The sequence below is a fragment of the Strix aluco genome, chromosome 1 (assembly GCF_031877795.1).
Source record: "Strix aluco isolate bStrAlu1 chromosome 1, bStrAlu1.hap1, whole genome shotgun sequence".
Taxonomy (NCBI): domain Eukaryota; kingdom Metazoa; phylum Chordata; class Aves; order Strigiformes; family Strigidae; genus Strix; species Strix aluco.
The window spans coordinates 62,059,772-62,082,155 of NC_133931.1; the positions used below are offsets into that span (position 1 = coordinate 62,059,772).

Below are 22,384 nucleotides of genomic sequence, written 5' to 3' on the forward strand. Positions count from 1 at the left end.
TTTTATTTTTATCATGATTCACAGTAAAACTGGGCATAACAATTTTAGTCAATAAAATTAGATGGTTATCCATAAATCAAAAATTTTTGAAAAAAATATAAAATTATAAAAATAGACTTCAGTGCAACATATCAGTTTTATTTGCGTTATGATGCAGTCCTTGAAAATAAATTATTTTTATCTGGTAACTAATGAATGTTATAAAAGCTTCTTCCACAGCCTGATCTGATATTGCAAATCTACTCTGGAACTGGAAGAATGTATTTCGATTTCTCTTCCTTTGCATTTGCCATCTTGAAAGACAGCATATGTTTACAGCCTTTCATCCTAGCCAGAAACAAATTTTTCAAGCAGCCACCTGCCTTCTTGTATCTTTCATATCTATTTTGGGTCTTGCAAACACTTGTGCCACTTTTATATTTTATAAAAGCATTTTCAGAAGCCCGAGTTTATTATGACACAGAATATAATTTTAACCCAGTGTATTTATGTGGTTTTGATTGATCCAGTTCTGTAGCTGTGTAGTGTAAATATAGGTTCACTCTGAAAGGACAGTTTGGATAAAAGCAGCAGAAGTGACAACTATAGATGGAGATGACTGCATTTTGTCAATAAGGCCAATTACAAAGTAATCTCTAGAGAATATGTCTTGCTATGAGAAGCTACAGAATACAGCACTCACTGCCGTATGCATTTAGCTAGTCAAGGTAAGCTATTTTATTTATTTTGGCTTGGATAAATAACCATAAAGGTTTTCTTCAGCATATTAAAGCTACTTCACAGTAAATTTTAATTTAGTTTCAGCTTTTTAATTTTCAGTTTAATTTCAGTTTATTTTGAGTTTTGTTTTGTTGGGGCTGTTTTAGCATTTGTAAGAGTGTTAATTTTCCTCAAAGCATTTCATGAACAATTTTATATTTAAAATAAATAGATTACTCTGCAAGTTACCATAGTTTCAGATGTTGACTGAGAATGTGAAGATTGGCTTTTACTGGATGGAGCATTCCAAAAATTAAGAGAATCATCAAAATCTGTAGGAAAAAAAAAGAATAAAAATCAAAATTGAATAAAAAAAAAATTATTTTTTATTACTACAAGACCAGCAGAGAGCAAACTAAGCTTTTCAAAGATTGTTTCAGTGAAAAGTAGCCAACCAGTTATCCTTCTGAAGATCTCAGCATATAAGTTTTCACACATTGTACATATGAATTCTTATCCAGCAAATCCTTTGAATAAACAGAAATTAAATAAAATACAGTTTTCAGCACAACTTAAAATAGTCTGGAAAAAGCCACACTTAGCTCAAACTGCAGTTGCATAGCCTTTAGTCATTTGACATAGTTCAGGTTTAGTTTTATTTGAAATGTAATAGTACAAAAGTATTGAAGATACCAGGGTCTCAGCACAAACATAAGGAACAGATGTCTTCATCTTCAAAAAACTTCAAATTCACATTTTAAGAAAAAAAATTTCAAGAGAACCCATATTCATAATTATCATGAAGGCAGAATTGCTTTATGAGTCTGTTTCAGAATAAAAAGTGCGAAAAATTTTATAGGACAAACCTGTCAATAACAGGTTTTAAAGCTTTTATATATTTAGAAAACAATAAAGAATAAAGCACTAGCTCACACAGATTCTGAGTGCAAAACCCAGAAAGGTAGAAGTCCTATACATATCTTAGCTAATCAGTAAATGGAGATAACTAATTTTATTTTTAACATAACTTTGTGGATGAGTTTTTTAATACTCCTGAAAAATGTGAGGAAAATACATTGGGGAAAAAAACAATAAAAATTATTTTAGGAAGATAAACCAAAGCAAGATCTTCTATTAAGAGATGACAAGGGACCTATTAAAAAGCAGAAACAGGTCATTATACATAAAAAGCCTCAATTCTGAACATATGAATGAAGGACTTACAAGCCTTTCAAGCACTATAATTTTAGAGATGGAAGAAACATTGTCCTGTCCTCCTTTTTTTAAATAAACAAATATTTTGTTTCTTGTTCTTGAAATATCATAGATGATTCTTCCTCCTTATTTCAAAGCTCCTGGAAAACCATTTTTTTGGCTTTGCTTTTCAATGATCTGATATAAAGTATCTCAACTTCTCACTGGAAAGTTCTACAATCCTGGAGTTTGAGTTGCTCTTAGATATGATATTGCATCAGCTAACAGAAATACCAAGAGGCACAAATAAGAGGACCATGGGAGGAGTGAAATGTGTTGAATTGAAAAAAAATTACACTTATAGATAAATAAAGAAGCCACAGAAGAAACAGGATTTTTATGGCTGGAATTTTGTATACTGCTGAGGTACTTCCCTGATAACTCAGTGAGTTAACCAAGAATATTTCTTTGGGTCTGTCAATGTCATAACTTGGTAGCAGAAATAACATTCCTCTTCTGTTCATGCTTCTGTAACATAAGTTTAACAAAAGCAGACCTACAAGAACTGTTTAAACCTGTAGCCTTGGAAGATGAAAATACAGAAACTTAGGCACACAAAAAAGAGACAAAAAAGAATGAACGTATTAGCTTTACCTCCCTTGTACAGCTTTTACTAATTGATCTCTCTGAAGAATTTCCTAGCTTTCTAAACTTAAGATCATAATGCACATTTGGACAAGAACATGGGTTCCCACAATGCAGCACAGAAATATTGTTCAGAAAATGATTTGTCAATATAGAAGTTAGATCTGAGATACTCCAAGAGTATACAGGTTAGAAAAATAAATCAATCCGAGTATTAAATTTTATCAGTCTATGAATTAAATTATATCTGAATATCTTAGAATGCAGATAACTTCACCAGATTAGAGTCCATCCCTACTTATGTATCTTTGAAGTTGAACACATCAGGAAACAGAAGCAGGAGTCTTAGAAACAGTCCATATACTTTTTTCCTAAACTTTCATTGTAGTGGTCTTTCAAAGTCACAACTGTAAAAAGTATTTTACCCCAATATTTTGCAAGAAGATGTACTGCAGAACTCATTACATCTTTTCTGTTTGTAACTTTTTGTTACAAAACATTTTGTACAGTTTACAAAATGTAAATAACAACTCAAAGCTTTTTCTGAGATGTTAAACTAGTGACTTATCTATTTCTTAAATTCTCTAATATTTTGACTTAACAACATAGTTAATTGTTTAAATATTTTTTTCAGTTCCATTTTTAGTACAAATTATTTGAGGCAAGTTACTCAAAACCAGAAGTTATTTAAGTAGGTTTAAAATACTACAAAAATATAACATCACTTACCAGTTATACCACCTTTCTCTACGATGAGGTTGTCTTTGGAAGAATTCAAATCAAACATATAACATCCTAAGTAACAGTGTTTCACCATCTGATTCACATGTTCATAGAATTGGCAGTGATATAAAAGGGCCTTAAGTGCAGGTTTTCCTGTTTGAGAGAGGCCAGATTCTTCATCATGTACACAGGGACCCTGAAGACATGAAATTCACAAACATGATTTCTTTAAAAGAATATTTTACATAAAATAAACTGACAAAAAACTCCACATTAAGCCTAATACTGTGTATGTATGTATACATAGCTAGTTTACATGCTGTAACTAATAGATTCCAAAAATCAAATGTAGACTTTAATAAAGTTGAGCTAAATCATAATATTTTACAAATACTGTAGTGATTTAGCAAAATGGAAGTAAAACTTAGGTCCTGAGAAATTTGTCAACAGCTAAGTAGAAAGCCATAAAAAGCTATAAATGGATGGATTTAAGACAGTATATGTATCAGGAGACTTTACAATTTTAATTTCTCACTTAATTCTACTTACAGATACCAACTAATGCAGAAATTTTCTTTAGAAAAACAGCATACTCATACTAAGATAAGAGTAAATATCCTGAAAAGGTCATCCTGTTCTGAAGTATACTGCCATTATACTATATCTAGCCATGTCAATCTATTATGATGAAAGATTTGTTTAGAAAACAAGACATAAAACCAAAGAAATTCTCTTTATAGAATGGTTTTCAGTCATTTCTTTTTAAACAATGACTTCAGTGAAAACTTTCTAGAGCAGTGGATTTACACCTGAAAAGAAAGATTTCAGCCTTATTTCAAATAATCAGTTTGATTTGACTATCTTTGTTACAGTGTTTCTCCAGTGTTTTCTATAGTTAACAGAAGAAAAGAAGAAGTTTTATTAAGATACAACATAACCTGTTTTAGACTGACCATAAAAATTAGAAGTGTTAATTGGCAAAAGAACTGAGATGAGAAAAATTCAAACCAAGTACACTCTGGAAGGCAGTTTTAGGAGGCATCCTGCAGTACTTCAAAAAGAAACTAGTTAAAATTATGGAAAGAAAATTCATCAGTGCTAATCAGAATCTTTTTTTGGCAGTCAGGAGAGACCAGAGGTAGATCAACTGCAAATAAGTAATTCGAAAAACACTATTTACCCTCAAGAGACTCTAGATGTTCCCCAACCCCTCCACTTACACTGAATACAAGCTTACTTTCCAAGAAAACAAAACAAAAAACAGATCAAGTAGAAGCAGTGAAACTATGCTGTGTTACAGGATGTTATAACCAGAGCTTTAGATGGTTACTGCTCATTCTTTTCGGTTTCTGTAATATAGAAACAGACTATTTTCACTGTTTGCCTTTTATGCCAATTAATGGAGCATCAGGTGTGTCAGTTTGAAGAAGAATGTAGTTTTTCATGTAAACTGTTTACAATGAATTATAAAACTGTACTCATGCTGTCAGCAATATACATAGACTGTATCAACTATGACAAATGCATGCTTTGGAAATTTTGTTAAATTTAGTCAAAATTTTACTATCTAGAACTGTCTTTGCCAGTTTAAAAAGATATGCCAGATACTTTATTGCACAATGGGGGCCCTGAAAGAGTTACCAAAAATAAAGTGCTATGACTTCAGCAATCTTCACACAACACAGTATGTTACAGTCTTAGAATACTTTACACAGGTTGACTTTACTCATGACAAAAAATTTCCTATGCCACTTTTTGAAGTAACATAGAAAAATTAATTATTATAAAGCAGATTAATTAGGTAACAGCAACACTATAGATATTCTTGTGGAGATACTGGCCTACAAACTCTATTTACAGCCTTTCCATGTCCAGCCCTATTTGCCTAAGGGATAAAGTGATCATGTTCTACTCGGGTATGGTACACTATTCCTACTATTCACCCAGACTCACTTCACAGCTCTCCTTTGAACTTGCTTGCACTGAAGTCAGACAAATCATTTTACTCAGTGCAAGGGGAAAAAAGTAACTCTGAAATACAGAATTTGATCCTGGTAGTATCTTACAATTTTAATTGTTGTTTGTATTTTCAACAGTTTTAATTTACCAGTTACCATAAAGTGTTGTTTGATGATATCTTTCAGCATGAACACTTATTAAGTGATGAGCAATTTCCATTAAATTGCACTTCTTAATAAGAATCACATTGACTCAAAGCTTCTATTAATTGCACTGGAATTCATCCAGAATTCTGCAACTGGATTCAATTTTTGTCACCTCACTATAGTCGTTGAAATGTTTAAAAAAGACTAAAAAGCAACTTTTAATAGAGTTTATATTGACAAGTTAAAATGACTGCCCCTTGTAAATCCCCTGCTATTATGAAATTAAATTACTATCTATATTGATAAAATATAAGTAGTAAGCAATAAGACTGAAACAAAGGCCAGATGTAAAGGAAAGACAAGACATGCTGTAAAATGCAGCTCTGCAAGAAATAGTATAATTTATTTTGGGTGCAGCTGAATCATAGATAACTTATCCTAGTAAAACAGAAGGAATGTCTTTCAGCACTAACTTGACCTTTTGCAGAAATGAACAGATAAAACAGGATATGGTTGCATCTGCAAATTTCTTCAAAAAAGAAAATAAACTGTTCTCATATAGGTACAATCTCACATACTGAAAGGAGCAAGATGGACAGAAAGAACAGGTATCAAGGCCACAAAAATTTGGAAAATCGGGAACTAAGATCCAAAGATCTTTATGTACAGTAAACCAGACTTGATGGAAATAACTGACTCAAGATCAGAATGGGAAAAGTCTCCAGGGGATCTTATCAGTTTGCATAAATACCTGGTAAGAGAAAGTAAAGGGAGACAGACTCTTCACATTGGTATCCAGCAACAGGACAAAAGGCAATAAGCAAAAACTGAAATACAGGAAATCCTATTTAAACTTGAGAAAAAACTTTTTCCCCGTGAGGGTAGTCAAACATCAGAACAAGTTGCCCAGAGAGGTTGTGGAGTCTCCATGCTTGGAGATACTCAAAACCAAACCGGACACAGCCCTGAGCAAACTTCTCTAGTTCACCCTGCTTTGAGCAAGGGGTTATGTTTTTAAGAAGCACTTAAATTGACTTAAGCAACAAGCTGCTTCATCCTTCTTTCGAAAGAGTTCTTTCTCATCACTTACATATTTCTTTCAAAACATTTTATAAACCTCACATTCTCAGAATTTCCTCTTCCTCATACCCCTCAAATCATGTTACATTCCAACTGCGGGTTCAATAAATGACCAATTTCTATCCTAAAATGTTAACGATACCATGTAAGTAAGCAAGTATCCTAAGAGCCCAAAGATACTATACTGTAGTCATGAAATATATAGCAACATATATACAAACTAACTTTGGTTCTTTTCTTGAGCTTGTGGAAGTTTGAAAGAAGTTTGTCTATTCATATATTTCTCTTTCTAAAATGTCACCTTAGACATGTAATTTTTTTAAGTTTATATTTTATAGGTATACTGACATAAGTTTTTATATCAAATAACGTCTCTCTGTGACACTATGACCTTTCTCATCAAATGTAATAGTCACTCACTTGCCAAATACAATCTTTCACATCTTCTGTAGGAATTGGAATCACAAGGAGATTTTGTAGAATAAAAGCAGCCTGAAAGAAATGAAAGCATCAATATTGTCATCTAGCCATCACAGTTCAAAAAAACCACATCAGATTGAACAGCACAGTCTACATATTATTCCATTGCTTTAGATGTATGTTGAAACACAAAGAATTTTCACATTCATGTTGGAAAAAAATAAATAGAAGGATACAACCTAACACTCCTCAAACTTCACCTATGACAGGTGTCATTAAGGCATGGCACAAGAGAAGGCTGGTAAGAAAAAAAAGTCAAGGAAGAGATGGAAATCACTAGGCAACAAATTTATTTTTTTTATAAAATACTTTCATCACTGTTCCAGTACAGGCAATCCTGTTGAATAAGCATTACATAACAAAATCCCTGGAAAAAAATCCCTGAGCAGGAAAACCTAGATAACTGTTTATGACCCTTCACTCTGTTGTCCTCATTTTTTTTTTTTTTTAAATGATTATAAAAATAACTGGGACAATGTGGGGGACACATTGGGACACACATGTTCCAAATATTTTCCTTTCTAAATACATGGCATGTGTGTTTTTCTGATTTGTATTACACACATTTCACATGTAATTTTTTTTTTATATTTTGTCAATCTTTTGTCAATAATTTGACTCTTAAGAGACTACTAAAATGATTCGGAAGCTAACTAAAACAATGAAGCACACATTCTCAAAAGCATTTTGCACAAATAAATTTAAAATAGTGCTTTGCAAAATGTAATTAGTTGAGCAATAGAACTGGGAAGAAACTAACCCACTACGTCACAGTTGTTCTTTCTTAGTCATTGGAAAACAGGAAAAACCTTACAACTAGAGTTGATAGATAGTCACAAAAAACATATACACAGTTTAAACACAGCATCATATAGTTCTATGTGCTGTCCTACCAGTGTACAAACTTTCAGTTCTCAAAAATGAACCTTAGTGCCTAGACAAAACAGATTACTTCATGTCTGCAATGAAGAGATATTTACTACAAATCAGGTGATGAATGTATAGTCCAAAGTGTTCATAAATGGAACAAAACAGCCATTAAAATCTGAGCTAATTTGTTATGCTTTAGCAATCTATTTGTCTACCTGAGTAAGCCTTAGGAGTTTTTATGCATTCACTTGTACTGTTTAGATCATTTCTGCTTTTACAGCAGTCATATGTATTTGTTGCTTCTTGAGTAATTCTAAGTAAGAAGCTAAACATTTCTTTTAATTAAGCAGTATTTAACTTACAAAGCAGCAGGTGTTATGCAGCATCAGAAAATAGATATATAGAATACAAAATTTTAAAAAATATTTTTTCCTTAATGAAAGAAAACTTAACAATCTAAGACATCAGAAGGACACAAGAAACATACCTCCCTGCGTACCATGCTACATTCAGATTGGTCCAGAAGGATGTTTATTACCGTTCCCCACAGCCCTCCTGAAATGTTCTGGCAACTTTCTGCTAAAGCAATACATCCTATTTCAAGAGATGTAAGAGCTGATCCTATTCCAAGTGCTGTAAATCTGACCTGGTACATATAAGCACAACACAAAGTGATATTTCTTATAGTAATTAGCAATTTTAAATTATTAAGTTATATCAACTGAATCTGGAGCTTAAGGGAATCATTTAAAAAGTAACAACCTCTTATCCTACATTTCTCTAGCCCTATACTCCAAATCACAACTATGTGTACATAAAAATGACAATAAAATAGGTATTTGAATACTTAAAAATACTAAGATAGTCTTCAATATCTGTCACATTTTACCACTTCAAAATAATTCCATTTCACAAACTCATATAATTTAACAGATTTGCATCAAATATACTTGCTTTAAATTTGTAGTACATGTAATCATTTCTGCTTTGCAGCTAAATAACAGCAATGTCAATGAAAACTGCCTATGAATCATGATCATGAGTGACTAATGAAAGCACAGAAGACAGAAGATGTAGGGAAGGATTTCTCAGAAGATGTTTATATGAAAATATTCTCCCTACTTTATTGTTACTGTCATTTAGCATATCCTCAGTAACATTTTAAATAATGTAAAACAGTAGTTTCAATACTAAATAAAATAATGAAATAAAAATTTTACAAATATTTAAGGGTCAAAATAAGATATCAACTGAACAGTGTATTAACTAACCTCAGGGTCTCTATCTACCCATAAAGGAACCAGCCATGCCAAACCTAGCTGAGAAAGAACTTGTTCTTCACTGTTATCGTAAGGCAAAGACCAAAGAGATATCCAGTCCTGATTAGAAAACAGAAAATAAATTAAGAACTTATTTTCTAAATCTTTCAATGCCATGCCAGTCTACCAACAACCAATTACATACTAAAACATTTTAAATGCACACAACACCGATATTCCAATAAAAAGATTTCAATTCTGCCTCTATAAACGTGTATTTAACATGCTGACTTCACCTACTGAATAAAATGAAATTTGTGTTGTCTTCTTCATAGAATTAGGACAGCAGTGCTAAAGAGATATTAAATATTTCACTTAAAACTAGGATAATTACTTCCATTCAAAATTTAGTCCTTACATTTTTTATTTTTACTTATTATTAACACCTGGCTTTCTCCCTTATATTATACATGTGCCGAAAACTACCAAATAAGAACATGCAATCATTTCTTTGATCACAATTAATTCTCTTTGTTCCTGCACCTGCCATATGATTAAATAAAGTCTTGCAGACTAACACATTGCTGCAGATTCCATGAAACCATACTTGACTTTGTAAATTAATTTCTTTAGCTTGGGTTAAAAAAAAAAAGTACACCTGCAAAATGCTCTGTTTAACCATGGCACTGCACAAACAACATATTAAGTTCATAAAGAACTGTGACACCTGAAATTTTATGTATGTCTTCTGACCACCTCAGTCCTGTATATTTTTAAACAGTAGATGACTGGTGTTTCATTTGGAGCAGAGTATTTTGCATGGATTTTCTCAAAACACACAGTATGAACTACCAAAAGCTCAGTATTCTAGAATCTTTGATTTTGGGGAGGGAAGGCATGAAAATACAAAATGAAATACAAAACACAGGTCATAGAATCACAGAATGGTTTTGGTTGGAAGGGACCTTAAAGATCGTCTAGTTCCAACCCCCTGCCATGGTCAGGGACACCTTCCACTGGACCAGGTTGCTCAAAGCCCTGTCCAACCTGGCCTTGAACACTTCCAGGGAGGGGGCATCCACAGCTTCTCTGGGCAACCTGTTCCAGTGTCTCACCACCCTCACAGTGAAGAACTTCTTCCTTATATCTGATCTAAAACTGTTAAAACTGTTATCCCTTGTCCTATCCCTACACTCCCTAACAGAGAGTCCCTCCCCAGCTTTCCTGTAGGCCCCGTTTAAGTACTAGAAGGCCGCTATAAGGTGTCCCTGTAGCCTTCTCTTCTCCAGACTGAACAACCCCAACTCTCTCAGCCTGTCCTCATAGGAGAGGTGCTCCAGCCTCTTGATCATCTTTGTGGTCCTCCTCCGGACTTGCTGCAACAGGCCCATGTCTTTCTTATACTGGGGGCCTCAGAGATGGACACAGTACTCCAGGTGGGATCTCACAAAAGAAGGGTAGAGGGGAAGAATCATCCCCCTTGACCTGCTGGCCACACTTCTCTTGATGCAGCCCAGGATACAGTTGGCTTTCTGGGCTGCGAACGCACATTGCTGGCTCATAGTCAGTTTTCCATCTACTAATACCCCCAAGTCCTCCTCCGCAGAGCTGCTGCTCTCAATCCACTCATCACCCAGCCTGTATTCGTGCATGTGTGCAAAGCACGACCAGTGAAATGTTACCATAGCAAACAAACATTGCAGCAATTCTAGTACACTCTAAGTATATGCTCTATTTCTCATGTACTCCTACAAACATCTGTAACTTACTTTTGTCCATCAGGTTGAGATAAAGGATCTTATCTCTGACTTAACAAGGTGGTTCTTTTAATAACAAAGAACCATAATGGTTCATAACACTGCTAGTGAGCAAAAAAAAATTTGCTTTAACTAGTTTTAATTTCAAGTCATTAGACTCTGCATTTTAAGTCAGTATTAATTTTTTTTTTAGATCAGTTATCTGATGTACTCTCATATAACACTGCTTGCACAGAGGAAGAAGGCTAATTTTACATTTCTCTTTCCATAAGATTTGACACTAAATCACATGGTTGTAAACAACGGCCAGGATTTAAAATTTGACAATATAAGTTATGACTACAGTCTAGACAGTTACACTGTTGTACACACAGATTATGATTTATAGACACAAAATAATGCCACCTATCATTATGCTGCTATACATATTATTCTATGAGACTGATATAAAATAAAGAAGTAATTAATTCAAGTCCACTTCTTCATCCATGCATTTATGATCTAACTATTTGGAAGCTGCAGTCTTCCTGCAGTGTACTTAATACTCTGTCCCTCTGCAAGTTTAATAAACTCTGTCAGCACTTAATATCTTGAAGAAGGAGTACACAACAGTAGAAATAGACTTCTGGAATTTGGAGAAGCAGGTATACTGCTATTTCTAGTTACAGGTGTACTTGATCATGTTGAAAGGTCTTCCTTTGTGGCTGTCACAAATATTAATAAGAATGGATTTTTATTTTTCAAAATGGTTACACTAAATTGTTGAATTTGTTTTGACTGCTTCAGGATGAAGGCTGTTTTTTTCTAAACTCTTAAAAACTTAGCTCAAAATAAGCACTTCAACACAAAGATGAATTTTGCTAATAAGTGATGACAGCTCCTTTTATAATACAATCATTCTTTCATGTATGTATATATTCTTTCATGCATATATACATATATATATACACCTGAAAGAATACACACACGTATGTGTAAATGTATGTTAGAAAGCCTGTTATCTGTACAAGGCTGAGGAAATGATAATGTTATAGATCGTTAAATTTATTCATCCTACATAAAATCCTGATTTCTCTTTATTAATAAAAAGAAAATTATACCTTATTCCAAAAGAAGGCCTTTCCATATCCACAGAATTGTTTGCAGAATAATTTTAGTAAGGCTAGAACTGAATCTTCAGCTTTCTTGTATACTATACTCCATGCTATTCATTTATTTAATATTACATACTAAATTAGATTACCAGATTTTATTTTTACTATCTGTTGCCATATAAGACATCTTCCCCCACCACATACGAAAATCTACCATTTAACTTTAGCAGTTAAAATATATCTGTGCATAGCCCTCACAAATGATAAGAAAAGGACGACTGTAATGCACTTACTGTATCCTTGGCTTGAGCCATCATTTCATGAGATAAGTGAAGCAAGCAAAGAACTGTGCTTTTCGTAACACCTTTTCCCATGAAGGACATCGCATTTCCTCCCCATTCAACATAAAATGATGAGATGACCTAGGATTGGGGTTAACAAGTTCATTCTATGTTTACTGTAAGCAATATACAGGTAGAGTACAAACTATCTCATACACTACTAAATTATAATATATTTCATGAAAATATGGCAGAATTTTAGCTGAATTTTAAGAATTTATTTATGAGTCATTTGGTCATGTGAGGATTTCCTATAAGGTTAAACTTCTGAAGATTAGTGGTTTTGTATTTGCTTCTTGAAATGAAGAATGCAGTGAAGATTAATAAGAAGCATAATATTGAATAGAAACCTGAAAGTTTGTTTTTGATGGAAACAGTCCATTTATTGTACCCAGTTTTTTATGTTACGATTAGAATTAAAAATATAATTTCTTTTCAAAATTCTATGTTCAAGAAAAAGGGTCATTTATATCTTTTATTGTGATTTGAATTGGATTTATCAAATTCTAATGAACAGAAATAAAGGTCACTGGATCATAACATAAAATAAACTCTCTGACCAAATATCTAACCGTACATCTTAAAATAAAAAGCATGCTGCTTTCCATAAAACATGCACAAAAATATATTTTTTTAAACATACAGTCTTAATACTTCTAGATGTATTTTTCTCCCCAAAACACAGTGATTTAAACCTCTCCATTTTTGCTGTTGTTCCTTCTTTCAGTGTCCCTCTCTATAGGAATTTTCACACCCACTTCCTCCCCTCTCCCCAAAAAGAAAGCTACATTTACTTTCATATTTAGGCAAAGTAAAACTACATAATTTGTCAGCACATAGATCTTATGCATTACTAGCTGATTTCAATCCATATTTATTATGATTTTGTCCAGTAATAATCTTTCTTTTGCATGACATCTATAATCTTGGTGCCATTTTTAGTCTAGACTTCAAATCATAGGATTTGTCTAACCAAATGGCTCTACAATATTTATTTGTACTCAAGAAATCTTGGTAGATTAAGACTTTTCCCTAAAACACTATCTTCTTTTATCGTAAAGTTGATTATCATCTCTATACAAACTTTCCAGACACTTATCTGATTGCTATTCATATCACCCAGAATCACAAGTGAATTAAAACTACTTTAAATCTTTTTTAAGCCTCTACCAATGCAACAAATAAATTTTAGTATTTGAAACTAAAAACGAAACTTGTAAATGTACCTACCTTTCTGAATACCTGTAGAACAAACAGAAAGGCAGATCTATGCTTTTCCTACAGTTTTAAGAAGACTGGAATCTTCAAAAGATGTAATTTTAGGAGCAAAAACTAGTTGTCTATTACATCCATGGACTTAGCAAACAAATAAGAACACTGAAAACAGGAATGAAATTTTGGCTTCCCAACAACTGCAGCATCTTGATTTATCTCTTTCCTGCTTTCTCTGTGTTAATAACCTGTCTAATGAGTTGCTGTTCCCCAGACCACCTTTCATACTTGGATTCTGCCTGTGGGAGAATATCTTGGATTTTTCCTCTTAAGTGTTTCAATTATTACAAAAAATATCTATTTTTCATTTTGCTTAAACTACAGTCACTTTATATTACCTCTTAAACAGGGATGAAGACATACACAATACAACCAATCTTCATAAGTACAGACAAAGTACCACTCAGTCTAGTCTCCATATTTTTGCCATTTACTTAGCAGAAAAAAAGCATCTTTCCCACACCTATTCCAGGTGATGATACTCACTAAAAGTACATCATAAAATTATAGTGTCATTAGATACATAGTTCTTTACAAGCATTCAAACCAAAAGCTAAGTTGTAACATAAGCTGCTTACCTCAAGGAGACCCGTTAAGTATTTCTTACAAATTGTGACAGGTTCAACAGCAGCAGAATAGGTACTCCAGTCTGGAAGTGCAGTAACATGAACCATTCCTCGTAATGTTCTCTCCAGTGAAGGAAGTCCATAAAAATGTGGTGCATCTGTTAGCCTTAAGCATTGCAGCAGCTTCAGAGCCAGCTCAGTTCTGAAAGAGCCAGCAAGTTCCAAGCCCTCTCTGGTTTAATTGTAAAAAACCAAAAAAGATCAACTGTCAATGTGAAGCTATTCTAATGAATCATTTTCCAAGAGGCCAACACTTCATTCTTCTTACTGTTAGTCTGTGAATCTCAGCATTTCAATTAGGTACTATTGCCTTATGCACAGAGTAACATGGAATTAAATTTGACATTTCTAGCTTCACCCAGATTCTGAAAACATAATATTGCATCTGATTATAACAGGGCTGCTTAACTGAAAAAGGACAAATGAGATATAACTCTAGTTATTAGGAAGCGTGTTAAATAAAGAGCAAGAGATTGAGAACGATGGGTGACATAATGAGAAGGGTTGCAAAGCTTAGTAGTTATGCTTATGTTTGTTCTGGTTCAAGAGACAAGCTTAAAATATTTCCTGAAAAATACCATCAATCTAGAATTCAGGTAGATAGAAAATACAGGTGTGAGATATAACTAGCAGGGATTTCTATAATCTTCCCTTTTTCAGCTGTCAAAATTCTTAGAAAATTAATAACTGAGTGGGAAGAATGAAGAAGGTAACATTTTGAAAGTATCTTTACAAACAGTTACATTGTGGCAGTTAAATATCTTAAGCTGCAATTTTAGTATCTCTTAGAATACACTTGGACAAAGAGCTTTAGTGTGGGAAGATGTTATATTAGAAACTTAGAGAAAAAAAGAATAGAAATTCATCTCTCCGTTCGCTTGACTGACAGAAAAAGGTTGGAACTTCATGCTGGAAGTAGCTGTCCTAAAAAAATCACTAATGCACACTGACATACTGTATTAGGCCAAAAAAGGAGTTCAGTTACAATAACCATTTGTTGATGTTTCAAATACTCCAATTTTTACTTTGCTATAAATATATGCTACAAAATCAATGAAGTTATCATTTGCTTGTGCAAATTTCCAGCAGTGAAAAAGAAATAGACCATCTTCTCCCTGCAAGCAGTTTAATTATCCATTTGCTGAAAAAATGACTAGTACATACTCTTCCAAGTTTCCTAGCTAATTTCCTAATTTTACTGTGAAAAAGCCTACTTAACGTTGATCTTCACTTCAAGAGGAATGTATTCCATTTTTACAGTTTAAAACAATAAGTCATGATGTAATTATATTCAAATTCTGACCGAGATACAACAGTAGTAAGTATTGCGATCCCCAGTCAGAATTACATAGGCAGGCCCATTTACACCATACCTGTCAGTCACTGACATGGAACAAAATAACAATGTGTTAAAAAGACGAATGAGTTCTTTATCCAGTTGCTGCCTGACAGCAGCCTGTATTTCATCTATTTCATCCCGCACTTGGGATTCTGGTCGCACCAGAAGGCCCAAAAGGGATTTTGGTTTCTAAAAGAAAAGAATAAAAATACAGTCACATAATGCATTGTTTAAATCCTATTTTAATACCCACACTAAAGCTACTTCCCTGTTGAGACACATTATAAATCACAAATTCCATGATCATTTTACTAAGAAGTACTTCTGTAAAAAGCACAGTAAAAAATTCCTATAATTACCAATTACTTGAATCTACTAAATGCCATAAAAGAAACTACTGTTAAGGCCTTTAAAATTTCCTGGCATTAAGCCATAACACAGTATATTCTGAAGCATGAAAGAAAAGTCAAAGTTACACACAGCAGCAACCTGCAATAAAAAATATAAAAAATAAAAAAAATAATAAAAACCAAGTTCAAGTTATATCTTGTATGTCTCACTTGCTTGAAAGACTTAAAATCATTTGATATAAAGATTTTATATTAATATATTGAATGGGCCATACTTACGAAATTTTATAGGGTTCCTAGTTACCATATAAATTTAAGTACCTGAATTCTATAAGTAATTGAAATCAAGTATACTAGCTTTTTTTTTCTAAATGTTTAGATTGTATTTTAAAATGGGAAAATGTAAGTAGATGCAGACTGTCCTTAACGTATGATATCCTTTGTAAGACCACGAATGATCTTGCATGTGGGAAGTATGCTCTTGCTTTGTTAAGAACAGTACTTTGCAAACTTATCCTTGGCATTTAACTACTGTTTTTATACAGCAAGATTGAATTATTATATTTTAACAAATATAATAGATTTTTTTTTTACACTGCTTTATGATGTTCATTTCCTATTTAGTTTTATACTTTCCAATTTTATACATCTTAAATGAACAGTATTGGCCCCAGCAAATCTCTCAAATAGAAAACACAGGAGTCTAAAAAAAGTGAAAAGAAAAAAATTGCATTTTAAAGACAACAGCTGAACTGTACGCTTATATAATACCTTCCTCATGCTTATAAAAATATTTTACTTAGACATATTATAACCATTTAAAATCGAAACTTAAGTGACAGACACACTGAAAAGGAAAAACTTGTCCTAACTTTCAATTCTTGTTCTTAATGCAAGACACATAATGTTCATTTATATCTTTGCCACACAGAAGGTTCCAACACACCTGTTTGAAACCTCATCCATTAGGTTACACAGATAATAACATATGTAGCTAAGCATACCTTATACAGTTGTATATGTATGTATAGTTACACAGTTAACCATATCACAGAAGTATATATAGCTATATGTAGATATAGTGCTCTGCACAGAGCTATGCGTAGCTAGTTGTAGTTATATGGCTCTATACAATCATATTACTGTAGTTAACTACACCAGAGAAAGACACACAGAGGCAGATGTTGTGTGCTTCTGGCAAGTACAACATTTAAGTTCAGAGAAACAATTCATATAACAAGTAAAGGAGAGAAGAAAATTTACTCTTGTTCAAAGTTAACTTCCCCAAACACTAGAACTGTAGCACTGATCACAAATTAGCAGACATTAATACCACAAGACCTGCTATTTTTTGCTCTTGTTAACAGAAGTCTGTTTCTTTGAAACACCAGAAACAAACCAGCCCACCAGTTCACAGTTGTATCATTTCTTACAATCTACAGCTAACTTCAGGTATACTCTTACATTTTTAAGCAATGATTTCAAGATCCACTTTAGATGGTCTGACTCCAAACTTGATCTCTGCTCTTTAAGCAATTTGTTTAAAAATCTTAAGACATCCACTAAAAGCTTCTCATCCTCCACAGAAGCTGGAAGCACTTGCAGAAACCTTGAATGCAAACAAAAATATTTACTTTCATACATTAAAAGAGAGTTTAAGATCTCAGCCTAACAGGACTGAAGACACCTGCAAATATGATATTGTGTAGAGTAAATATACCTATTATATATATTTACATATAGCAAATATGGAATTATATTATGATATATATTCTATATATTAAATATATTTAAGTGCTTTTACAAAAATATTGCTTATATTGAATTATTATATACTATTATACATTTATTGTGTATTAATACAAAATTGTTATGTATATTTAAAACTGTGGTTTTACATATAGTAAACATGGAATTGCATATAGTAAAAGGCAGAAAAAAAATCTCAACAGGGTCACAAGACAGGAAAGAAAAAAGGTAATTAGCTATTAAATACTAGTAAATAATAGTAATAGCAAAGCCTACCTATGCTTTTTAAATAATCACAATTTTAAATACAGCATTCTTATTTTTTGCTGGTTTTGTATATGTAAATTACAGAATCACATTATCATAATCATTGAGGTTGGAAAGGACCTCTGGAGGTCAGCTGGTACAGTCACCCTGACCATGCAAATATACCTGCAGCCAGTTGCTCAGGACTACGTCCATGTGGCTTTTGAATATCTCCAAGGATGGAGACACCAAAATTTCTCTGGGCAACCTGTGTCCGCACTGGGTCACCTTCACAGTAAAAACCCCACTTCCTGATGTTCAGAGGGGACCTGTTTCAGTGTATGCCCATTGCCTCTGGTCCTGTCACTGGGCACCACTGGAAAGAGCCTGGCTCCATCTTCTTTATACCCTCCCTTCAGGTACTCATATAGATAAGATCTCCCTTCTGAGCCTTCTTTTCTCCAGACTAACTAGTCCCAGATGTCTTGGCCTTTCCTCATAGGGAAGATGCTCCAGTCTTCTATCATCTTGGTGGTGCTTCATTTGACTCTCTCCAGTATAGAATCATAGAATGGTTTGGGTTGGAAGAGACCTTAAAGATCATCTAGTTCCAAGGCCCCTGCCATGTGCAGGGACCCCCCTGCCATGTGCAGGGACACTTTCCATCCATCCAACCTGGCCCTGAACACTTCCAGTGAGGTGGCATCCCACTGCCTTGACTTGCTGGCAACAGTCCACCTAATGCAGTCCAGGATACCATTAGCCTTCTTTGCTGCAAAAGCATGTTGCTGGCTCATGCTCAGCTTGGTGTCCACCAGGACCCCCAAGGTCCTTTTCTGCAATGCTGCTTTCCAGTTGGGTGGCCCCCAGCATATATTGGTTGTTCCTCCCCAGGTGCAGGACTTTGCACTTTCCCTTGTTGAACTTCATGAGGTTTGTCAGCCCACTTCTTCAGCCTGTTGAGGTCCCTCTGGATGGCAGCACGACCCTGGCATATCAGCCACTCCTCTGAGTTTTGTCACATAAACAGAACTGCTGAGGGTGCATTCTGTCCCATCATCCCAATCATTAATGAAGATATTGAATAGGACTGGACCCCATATTGATCCCTAGGGTGCATTGTTAGTTACTGCCTTCCAACTGGACTTTGTGTCATTTATCACAACCCTCTGGGCCTGGCCCTTCAGCCAGTTTACCATCCACCTCACTGTCTACTCATCCCACTCGTACCTCATCACTTTCTCTACAAGGATCTTATAAGAGACATTGTCAAAAAGCCTTCCTGAAGTCGAAGTACACAATATCCACTGCTCTCCCCTCATCTACCAAGTCAGTCACTTCATTGTAGAAGGGTATCAGCAGGCTGGTCAAGGATGACTTCCCCTTGGTGAATCCATACAGACTACTCCTGATGACCTTCTCATCATTCATATGCATGGAAATGGTTTCTAGGATTGGCAGCATCATCACCTTCCCAGAGATCAAGGTGAGGTTGACTAGCCTGTAGCTCCCTGGGTCCTCCTTCCTGCCCTTCTTGCAGATAGGAATGACATTTGCTTTTCTCCCATTCTCAGGCACTTGTCCCAGTCACTTTGATTGATCAAAATTGACATGAAATTACATTAGCTAGGATACACTCATGGGTGTATCTTATCAGGGCCCATGGACTCCTGCATGTCCGGTTTGCTTATGTATTCCCTAAACTGATCCTCTTCCATCAACGATATGTCTGTCTTGCTCCAGACTTTCCCCCTGGTCTCGGATTCCTGAGCTGGTCTTGCTAGTAAAGATGGCACTCAGGACTTCAGCCTTTTCGTGTCCTGTGTCACTGTGGGCCCTGTCCCATTCATCAGCAAGCCCACATTTTCCCTAGCCTTCCTTTTGTCACCTATGCACTTATAGAAGCCCTTTTATAGCCTTTGATGTCCCTCACCAGATTCAATTCCAGGTGGGATTTTGGCTTTCTTAACTGCATCTCTGTAGGCTTGGGCTGTATCTCTATATTCCTCCCAAGTTACTTGTTCCTATTTTCACCCTCTGTAGGCTTCCTTTTTGTGTTTGCGTTTTGCCAGGAGCTTCTTTTGCATCCATGCAGGCCCCCTGGCATTTTTGCCTGACTTCCTGCTCAATGGCATGGACCACTCTTGAGCTTGGAGGCAGCGATCATTGAATGTTAACCAGCTTTCTTGGGCCTCTCTTCTCTCCAGGGCCTGATCCCATCAGACACTAACAATGAGATCTTTGAAGAGGCCAAAGTTTGCTTTCCTGAAATCCAGCACTGTGATCTTACTTTTTGCCCTCCTTCCTCCTCTCAGGATCCTGAACTCTACCACCTCATGTTCACTACAGCCAAAGATGCTTTAGACCTTCACATCCCTAATGAGCCCTTGCTTCTTTGTGAGCATGAGGTCCAGAAGACCACCCCTCCTTGTTGGCTCCTCTGTCACTTGGATCAGGAAGTTGTCACTGCTGATCTCCAGGAAACTCCTGGATTGATTGTGCCCTGCTGTGTTGTCCCTCCAGCAGATACATGAAACAACATAAATGTATGAGAATCAGAGGTGCGTGGACAATCAATTGCATAAATTTAAAATATGAAAAGTAGGAAATTTACAATTTAAGCATCATAACTTTAATGGATTTCTGTCAATATGCTTACCTGTTTATTGCTTTTTGCCAAACAAAGTTCTTCAAAGTGGTTCCACAAGACCCAGAACTGGATTTTAATGCAAGTCTGTCATTCAGAATGTAAAAACTAAGCCTAGTGAGAGCAGCCCTAACATCCCTGTGGGATACTGCCTGAATGACTGAATTAAGACAATACTGCAATCCATACTTTGTGTGAGTTATTTTGAGTATGAGAATGTCTTCTGAGGATAGTTTTAGAGAGTCTAAAAATCTGAAAAAGCATAAGAGAAAAATTAGTAACACAGTATCTTTACAAACAATTTCAGTGACTGTTGACTCACTTCCCAGTTCAAATGAGAAGACGAAACATAAATTGCCTTAAGAATTTATTTTTGTTAACCAATGCTTTCTCCTCCTTCCCCCACACTCCAAAAAACCAAAAAACAACAATAATAACAAATACCACCACCACATTTAAATCCTGAGCTGTTTGGGTTCTTTGGAAAAATGGTACTTCTCAAAAAGTTACTTGAAAGGTGATATTCACATTATTTGTAATGAACTTTTCCTCCATGCTATTGTAAATGTTGGTCACTTGGACTATACTATTCTCCTTTTTTCTTTTTAAGAGATTGCTTTGGTTTTGCCTGAGGGAACTTAAAACAAAAATGATTTATCAAATCAATAACTGCAATTTCCAATGGCTTAGAACCACACTATTTACTAATAAAACTTGTAGTACCCCTTAAAGGACATAAGCAAAAACTAAAGAGTTGTCAAGAGGGACAGAGATATAGATACAAGCATTTCAGCCCTATTAAATCAAGAATCCTTTAAGACATTGAGTTCTGTATGCAAAATAGTCTCAAAGAGGGAAATGATGCTTAATCAACAGCTAACCAAAGGATGTAAAGGGAATTTTCTTCATTATCTACCATAATTCTTACTATTACCATTACAAAGAATAATTATTTGAAATTTAAATCCTCAAGGAAAGAAAGAAAAAAGAAAGTCATTCAACTATAAAGGGGAAAAAAGGCAGCTCCCTAAAAAACAAAGAATAACAGCCACAAAGCCCACTTAAAATTGTTTGAAATGAGTTTGATGGTCAATAAAAGTTGGATCAAGCTCTAGACTTCATGTATAAATGCAATTTAGGTAAAGCATTAGCTATGACAACATATCTACAGCCTCTTGGGATGTGATCCTTTGTATTTAAAAGGACAGCATTTTTAAACCAGTAACAACTTGAACTGCTGTTTGAAGTTGAAAACCTATTTAAACTTGATGGAACACTAATTTAATTAAAATATGTTGGGATTTAAAATCAAGATAAAATGGCTCACGTTTCTGCTTCCTTCTCATAATTTATCAGTTGCAATAAGTTTCCAATCCCATGGTACCACGACAGATTCCAAGCCATCTTAAGCATATCTGACACAGGTTTCATAGCCAAGCACTCAGAAGACAAAGGTACTACAATAGTATTAGGACTAACTACGTGATAAGCACTGATCCTGACTGGGAGATGATACCTAGAAAAAAAAAAATTTAAAAGAGTGGTTGGTGGGGTTTTTTTTTGTTTTTTAAAAAAAAACCAACCATCCACACATACCTTCTAACAACAGCAACAGGTAAACTGAAGGTAGGTAGGCCAGTATCATTACTGTTTATGTCATCAGCCCTGCAAGACATTAAGTTCTCTATTTTAAGCTTCAATTTTCTACTAATGCTGCACTTATTATTTCTTTATTATTCAGATATAGCTGTACTTTTTCCTCCAGCTAGCTCTTTAATAACCCATTGATAATTTATATTAATAAACATGGTTATGAAATATTAAACATGATTATGCAATATTAAGATAGTTCTTAAATCACACAGATACAGAATACTTGTTGCAGATCTACTGCACATAAAAATGAAA

The 22,384-nt window shown here is 34.5% G+C and overlaps 1 protein-coding gene across 1 annotated transcript in view; it reads right to left on the reverse strand.

Moving 5' to 3' along the window:
* Positions 1–22,384, reverse strand: part of RTTN (rotatin) — an 88,471-nt gene that overhangs the window by 31,044 nt on the left and 35,043 nt on the right. Inside the window, exons 23-34 of the mRNA XM_074822842.1 lie at positions 22,073–22,141; positions 21,804–21,992; positions 20,489–20,728; positions 17,299–17,443; positions 15,519–15,673; positions 14,098–14,317; positions 12,200–12,328; positions 9,068–9,175; positions 8,284–8,442; positions 6,867–6,938; positions 3,268–3,457; positions 949–1,031 (exon numbers count right to left, since the gene is read on the reverse strand). Of these exons, the coding sequence (XP_074678943.1) occupies positions 949–1,031; positions 3,268–3,457; positions 6,867–6,938; positions 8,284–8,442; positions 9,068–9,175; positions 12,200–12,328; positions 14,098–14,317; positions 15,519–15,673; positions 17,299–17,443; positions 20,489–20,728; positions 21,804–21,992; positions 22,073–22,141 (1,759 nt within the window). The remainder of the gene's footprint in view (positions 1–948; positions 1,032–3,267; positions 3,458–6,866; positions 6,939–8,283; positions 8,443–9,067; positions 9,176–12,199; positions 12,329–14,097; positions 14,318–15,518; positions 15,674–17,298; positions 17,444–20,488; positions 20,729–21,803; positions 21,993–22,072; positions 22,142–22,384) is intronic.